Source organism: Propithecus coquereli, unplaced genomic scaffold (genome assembly GCF_000956105.1).
Source record: "Propithecus coquereli isolate 6110/MARCELLA unplaced genomic scaffold, Pcoq_1.0 Scaffold9, whole genome shotgun sequence".
Taxonomy (NCBI): Eukaryota; Metazoa; Chordata; class Mammalia; order Primates; family Indriidae; genus Propithecus; species Propithecus coquereli.
The window spans coordinates 7,107,042-7,115,224 of NW_012155284.1; the positions used below are offsets into that span (position 1 = coordinate 7,107,042).

General features: G+C 34.8%; 1 protein-coding gene across 2 annotated transcripts in view; it reads left to right on the plus strand.

Moving 5' to 3' along the window:
* The window catches only part of COL4A3BP (collagen, type IV, alpha 3 (Goodpasture antigen) binding protein), a 123,327-nt gene that overhangs the window by 96,951 nt on the left and 18,193 nt on the right, over positions 1-8,183 (plus strand). Inside the window, exons 9-11 of one of the 2 annotated variants that reach the window (XM_012664578.1) lie at positions 1,452-1,538; positions 4,826-4,918; positions 5,452-5,529. In XM_012664578.1, coding sequence (XP_012520032.1) covers positions 1,452-1,538; positions 4,826-4,918; positions 5,452-5,529 — 258 coding nt within the window. The remainder of the gene's footprint in view (positions 1-1,451; positions 1,539-4,825; positions 4,919-5,451; positions 5,530-8,183) is intronic. The other variant, XM_012664579.1, reaches the window with a different exon arrangement.

Here is an 8,183-nt window from a genome sequence, read left to right on the forward strand (position 1 = left end):
TCCAGATCATTTCTTTCTATTTTTAGTAGAGACGGGGTCTCACTCTTGCTCAGGCTGGTCTCGAACTCCTAACCTTGAGTGATCCGCCTGCCTCGGCCTCCCAGAGTGCTAGGATTACAGGCGTGAGCCACCGCTCCCGGCGATGTATATTAATTTTTAAAGAAATGTAAACACAAGCCTACTATTTTAGCCTCTATTTTTACCATAATACAAAGCTATTATTCTACTTATAGTCCACTTACTGGGTTCATCACAGCAAAAACATACCTTGTTTGTTTCCATTTTGCTATTGTTCTTTATGTTTTTATCTTCTAATATAGCTGAGGTTCTACTTGCTTGAGAATTACTTGAGGAGGTTATTAAATATGTATATTCTGAGGCTCCAGGAAGACCTACTGAAATGTAATTTCTGGGTATGGGGGCCTGGGAATTTTCATTGTAACGAGTTACCCAGACAATTCCTAAGGGAATTGATGACCGCTGCTCTCTAACCAGACTTTCAAACAGCAGCTCAACTTTTTTTCCTCCACGAAAACAATTACCCTTGCTTAGAAAGATCCTCCTCTGAACTCCTGTCTGTGCTTCTCATTGATTGTAGGTCTTGTGCAACTTTGTACCTACCTCTCTGCAATTGTATATATATCTCTGTTGTCAGCACTCAACTCTGCTACCATAGCACAAAAGCAGCCGTAGACAATACATAGATGAATGAGCTTGATTATGTTCCAATAAAACTTTATGCCCACCAGAATTTCAGTCCCAATTCCCACATGTCATAAAATACTATTACCTTTTTTCCTAACCATTTAACACATTAACTGCCATGTGCATTGCATTTAATTCACACTAGTTGTGAGCCAGAGCCTCATGAAGCATATGTAACTGACACGTCTCTTCACGTTGGAGCCACGTGAACTATTTCAAATTGCCTATAACTCATACACAAAAAACAACAAAATATAACAATTTTCATTAAATTAAAAAGGGTCGTTTGGTTTTTAAAGTTTTTATTCTATTTTCCTAATAAAACACTGTGGCCCTAAGGAAAAAAAATTTTTTTCTGGTGTGGCAGTCAATGTGTTAAAAATGGAATTCTTAGCTCACAAGCCATACAGAAGTAGGTGGCATGCTGAATTTGGCCCATGGGCCATACATAGTTCACCAGCTCCTACTCTAACCTATTACCCCAACACAGTATTGGTCAGTATACAGAAAATATATGAGTACTGAATAAATTAATTCAAACACTCACATGATTTTACATAGAGCATATATATTTACTTGTCTTTGTGATAATATGACCCTAGTATACTGGCTGGTTCATAAAAACATGCTCAATAAATATTCGTTGGGTCAATCTGCATCTTTCCTCTGGAGTTAGTACCAAGGTTACCAGTGTTTTCTATTTCTTTAAATAAACTGCTTTTTCTTTTTCCTGTGTGTTGGAATAGGAAGGCCCTAACAGTCTGATTAATGAAGAAGAGTTCTTTGATGCTGTTGAAGCTGCTCTTGACAGACAAGATAAAATAGAAGAACAGGTATATCTAATTGTTAAAAATTCTATGCTGAAATTCATTTTAACACTATAGACGTTTCTTGATGTATATTATTTTACATAAACTATAAAGAACTTGAAAATCATGAACTTAATAATCTAGAAAATTGACTGTGTCTATATTATGTCACAAATGCAGAAGAATCTTTGTCAGTTCCTTTATATATCAATTTTCAAGCAATAGAAAGAGGACCAATAATTGTGTAAAGGAAGTATGGATAATTAACATGAACTTAAAATGGAAATGTTCTGCCTGTTCCCCTTGAAGTATCCAACTTTAACCATTCTATTAATATCAAGCATATATTTAGTCTGAGTAGAGTCTCTTTGAATTTCTCTTTACCAGGCTCCAAAGGAAAATAACAAAAAACTTAAAATCGTTTTTCTTCTGTGTTCGTATCATTGTTTTTGTTAACTCCTTTATTGCCTTCATTACCTTCACCTTCACTGTCTCCTTCAGTGTCTTTACTTTGCTCAGTGTTTTCTCATCATCATTAAATTCACAGCAATTATACTCAGCTTCTGTAGAAATTGAAGGAAAGTATTGTTAAATCCATCGACTCTAGTTTCAAGATTAATTTGATACTTTGTCTTCTTTAATTTGCAGCAATGCAATTACTATATTTTACCACTAGATGGTACTTAAGGATGAATTTTATTATTTCCCTTCCTTTAGGCCATGCTACTTATGGTAGAAACTTAACCTTCTTTTGGGCAGTGTTAAGGTGGAAACTTAGTAGGTGTTCACGGTGGGTTGGAGAAAGAATTTTCACACAGTTTAGGATAGAAAGTACAAAGTTTATTTATTTCCCTGAGAAAGAAAGGGAGCGAGTGAAGGAGGGAGTGGCCACAGCACACAAAGAAAGGAGTGAAAATGCCGGGCAACTGAGAGAAGTTGCTTGGTGTTTTTATTTTTTATTTTTTTAACGTGAAATGAAGTTCATTGAGGAAGGATAAGATAAGTTCACAGAGCAAGAGCAAGATACATTTGTCATAGATGACAAATGGACCCCCCCGCCAAGTCGTAACAAGGGGAGCCTGTTGGTGTTTTTAAAGGGTAAAAATACCTTTTTTCCCCCCCTCTGCTTCAGCAGTCTGATAACAGAAGCAGCAGTGAAGTTGTTGTTGTAGGTGTTTTTTATTTTTCTTTTCTCTGTGAGGCTGCGTTATCTGAGTCCTTGAAATCTGGTGCTGGCAAGAACTGAAGTGGGGAGCTCGTACTCCTACTGTCTGCTTAGGGTTCTTCAAGGCTGAGAAAATGAAGTCTTAGAGATAACAAGTTAGACCACGGGTGTTTTAATTAAACAAAGTATAGTTGTGAGTTTATTTCCCTTACTTTGTATTAGATAGGTTATTTTCCTCTGTTAGGTTGTTAGTAAGGCCACCTTTCAGGCAAGTATGAATAAACTGTGGCTATAAAGTATCTTGCAGATAATTGTAGGTATATCTAATCATAGGTTTTATACTACAAATGAATTTGCATGGAAAAGTTGGCTTGTTCATTCCCTGTCATTGCTAAGGTAATCAATCATGGCCATTATGCCCATTTACTGCTCTACTTAGCCAAGAGCAAATGACTTGCAAGTAGTAACTACTTGATTCTCATGTTTATTTGTTTATTTTTTTAAACCAGTGATTAAAAAGTTCATGTCATATTAATTTGTAAAGTTTATTGCTCATTTTTTGTACCCAAAAGGTACTATGTACCACTCAATGAGTGGGAACTTTCAATTCCTGAATAAGCTCTACTTCTGAAAACCTAAAGTACTACCCGAAGTAGTATCATTTCTTTGTTTCCCCCTCACTGTTTTTTGTGTACTATGTGCAATTTTGGGAAGAATAGTGAACTTTGGGTCAAAACACCTCGGTCTTACTCTAAGTTTTACCTAGCTAACTTTGTACCTATGAAGTTATCACTTAAATTTTCTGGGCCTTAGTTTTCTAATCTGTGAAACAAAGAGTTAGACAAGATGATTCAAAATATTCCTTCTGGCTCTTAAATGCTACTCTACTGAGTATCAGTATAGTGGTTGAGTTGGGTTTGAGAGAATTGATAAAAACTTCTGTAAACTTTTTAAATATTCATGGGGCTATCAAATCATTTAATTTTATTCTATTCTTGACACTCTGGTAGATGTTCTACAAAGCAATCATTGAATAGGCCATGATATTCCTTGCCAGGTGCATTGATATGTGCTAAGCTTCATTAATCCATGAAATCAATTCCACAGGTTCAGATCATTTCACTCTTTGTACCCTGTGTATATTGCATAGAGCTCTCAACAACACAGCCACTACATAGGTATTCTCCAACTGACACTCATCACACATTTTTGAGTTTACATTATTTGCAAACTTAGGGAAATATATGTACAGTAATTGGTGAATGAGAAATGAGATCTTAATAGTTGTGTTGAAATAAGTGAGAAGAAGCTAAGCAAGCTGAAGAGGAGGTCAAGTGGCAGCTTAACAGAAGTAGGATGATGGGATCAAAGTAGAATATCTTCATGGAAAGGAGGCAGATATATAAATGATATGTTCTTAAGAACATATCTGAAGCAAACAGTGATACTGTATAACTAATGTTATACAAGCCTATGGGCCAGCCATTCAGGGCTCTGATAAGATAGAATGATTGGAATGATTTGGCCAGAGTTTTGATAGGAGAAAATCAGCAGCAGTGTTAAGATGGACTTACGATAAATGATGCTATGCAAATAATGGGAAGTCTGACTAGGAGGAAAATCAAAGAACTTATCCCTAGTCTAACATTTTATCTGTGGAGTTAGAACAGACTGGCCAGGCATGATACTAGTATAATCCTAACACTTTTGGAGGCTGAGGCAGGACAATCACTTGGGGCCAGGAGTTCGAAGACCAGCCTGGGCAAAATAGCAAGACACTGTCTCTACCAAAAAGAACAAATTAGATGAGTGTGATGGCATGTGCCTATAGTCCCAGCTACTCGAGAATCTGAGGCAGGAGGATCACTGAAGCCCAGGACTTTGATGTTGCAATGAACAATGATCAGACCACTGCACTGTAGCCCAGGTGACAGAGTGAGACCCTGTCTCAAAAAAAAAAGAGATTGAATTGGAGATCAGGATTTGACAAGGCTTATTTCTGTAGAGTATTTTCATAATTCAAATATTTACAAGTACTAAAGGGTTCACTAATTAAGTGTTGGTTGTTCCAAGTTATATTAGCCATTCTTTAGCTGCAAAAGACATTTTTTAAAACTTTCCATCTTAACATTATATGTTTTTTTAGTCACAGAATGAAAAAGTCAGATTACACTGGACTACATCCTTGCCATCTGGAGATGCCTTGTCTTCTGTGGGGACACATAGTTATTTCCAAAAGGTAAGCTAATGTCAGAGTTTACTGAAAGTATACCTTGTATTGTTCTTCACTGTTAATGGAACTATCATGTAGTACAAGTTTTTTCCCCTTTTCATAAATTTAAGTAATGAGGTTTGGTTTGTTTTTTTTTTTGTATTATATATTGTATTCCATATACATCCTCTAAAACAGTTGGAACTCTTATTCTGAGCATAATGTTCTTTCTTTTTTATATAAGGGATAAAGGGGAGATGGGTGGATGGAGAGTGGCTAGTCCAAAATAGTTAACTAGAAGCATAGGCAGTTATATTAAATCTCTTTCTTCTCTGGGGTTAAGTGGTATTATTTTGTGTTATTGGAAGCATTACATTCTTTATGAAATGATTTTAGAACATAATACATAATAGGTGCATGAAGTCAGCACTTGTTGCTGTGCTTGTTTCATATAGTGCTTTGTTTTCTCTTCCTTTATCTTGTGTTTGGAAGTTGGTACTGAATGCTCTGTTGTGCCTTTGTTCTGATTACTTGGTTTTTTCTTTGTCTGTCTCTGGTAGCCCTATAGTCGCTCTTCCTCCATGTCTTCCATTGATCTAGTCAGTGCCTCTGACGATGTTCACAGATTCAGCTCCCAGGTACTGTATAAATGTGTAGAGTGGACTTGAGCCTTTCTGTGCTATATTTCAGCCTGCTTTCCCCGTTCCTAGAAATCTTTTGGTTAGGCCACTGGTTTTAGTTTTGAATTTTAAATAGTAACAATAAACATTAGAAAGGCCTTCCTTATCTACTAAGTAGTTCCTTTATCAGGCTTGCATGTGCCCTTTACTTTGTATCCTCTATTATGAATAGTTTGAAATCTGTCATATAGGAGGTACTCCAGAAAGATTTTCAAACTGAATTAAAAAAATAGAAGATACTATTTTTATATAATGTCTGTTTCTTCAAACAGGATTCAACAATTTTGATGGCGTGATCTACAGGATATGTTATAGCATAAAAGCAGATTTTAATAGTCTCACTTTTAATCTAATTTAAAATATCCCTAATTATATTCAGCAAGGAAATAACTTTTAAAATAATATGTCTCAGCATATTGTATCATTATACTAAGCTCCGTTGAGCAGGTTGTGTTTTTCTTATGCAAATTACCCTTGGATATTATAAATTAATATTTCTGTTCCTGCACGAGATCTGAAAATTGGTTAGGTTTATTTAGCATAGCTAAGGGTTTAAAAATTTAAGATAGGAAGCTGAATGCTTGCAGTTTCTACCCTAAAAATAAAATCACATTACCATTGGAAAAACATTTTTTTACTGTCAGCATTAGTTTTAAAAATTTTTTCTTAATCTTCACATTTTTGCCATTCAACTTTGTATCTTTATGGTGATTGCATTTTATTGAATTACATTATGTTAGGTTAAGAACCTGAGCTCTCTAGTCAAAATGACTGAGTTTAAATCCTAGTTAGTTGTGTGATCTCTTGCGCAAGTTTTCTAACTGTTTTGTGCTTTACTTTTGTGATTTAACCAGAGCCTGGCACATAATAAATGCTCAATAAGTGTGAGCTTTTATTGCCATTTTATCAAAGCTATCCACATCATTGTTTTTTCCTTTGTGAAAGTATCCCAATAAAAGTTTTTAAAAGTCGTAGTTTTAAAAACTGCAATAGAGAAGAAAATTGACTTGAAATGTGTTTTTGTGACTTTGCAGCATTTTTTGTCCTTGAACATTATTAAGAAAAAAATTTAGCAATTCTTGATCAGAAATCACCCATAACCAAACATACTACATTTTTTCTTACCTTTTGCTCATCCATTTATGCATGCTTTTAAAAAAGAGACTTGTTATATTCACAATGAATCAGTGGCAAAACTGGATAATACTAGGAGATTTTGGTTTATTCTGCTAAGCTACACCTTGCATTAAAAGTAATAAAATCACAGACTAACTAAAACCCATCAATACTGGTCACCATTTTCCCTTGAAATGTAGGAATACACAGTCTATAAATGAAAGAAAATGTAATAGAGAGCAAGAAAAGAATGTAACCCAGTGATAAAAGAATGCCTAAGAATTACGGCTTTCAGAACTGAAACCTGGGCCCTAGCTGTAGAGCTATAGAACAACTGATAACTGTTATCACTGAGAAGCAGGTGGCTGTATTTTTACAAAACTTTTCTTTGTCTAACTTCTTATGTAACTCATGTATGTAGGCTGAGAGAAATTAATCTTACTGGTAAATTTTTTTCTACTATATGGAGCTTGTGATTGATCACATCCTATTTTAGATTTTGATTGTTATACTGTTTTATTTGCCAGAAGAGGTAAAAATGAAGAAAATAACATTGAGGTCTTCAACTATTTATTGTTCTCACTAAAGTATTTGCTGTCATTAGCAGACTTGGGCTCCGGCAATTAATTGATGATTAAACTGCACCTCATGTTCAGCAGCATCTTCAGAATAGATAACTAAGTCTGAGTTGATAAGGTCACGTGCTTCAAAGAATATTGCACTGCTTTATCTCCCATTATCGAAGGACCTACCAAATTAATTCATTATAATCACACATGAGAATATAGCATTGGATGTAGACCTAGAGATAATATTAGCTAAGAAACATAGTGTTATTTGGGAAAGTCTTCTAATTCAACACAATGTGAAATTCTACCAGTGACTAAATTGAGTTTGGTATATTTTATAGTTTTCATATCCTGAAGAGACTTATGTATTAAAAAAAATAAGCTCTAAGGTTATTCATTAACATTAGAAACACTTGTGTTATATTATGTTATTGTACATAATAATAACATATGTTGATAACTCCACATCATTCCTTAAAATATTTGAAGTAGCAAGATTCTTCATTTTGTAATATCTTGATAATTAATTTAAAAACTGAGTCAAAGTTTGTCATCACTTTTAATGATTTGCCAGAATATTACTTAAGCATACCACAATCAATTCATATTTACTCCATCTTTTAAAAGTCCAAACATATATACAGATAATCATATCTAGTTTCTTGATCATTTGTTTCAGTTCCCATATAGAAGCTTTCTAGGCCGGGAATGGTGGCTCATGCCTGTAATCCTAACACTCTGAGAGGCCAAGGTGAGAGGATCACCTAAGCTTAGGAGTTCGAGACCAGCCTGAGCAAGAGCCAGACCCCGTCTCTACTAAAAATAAAAATAAATTGGAAAAAATATTTGCTCTCTACACATCTGATAAAGGGCTGATAACCAGAATCTATCTAGAACTCAAAAAAATCAACAAGAAAAAATCAAACA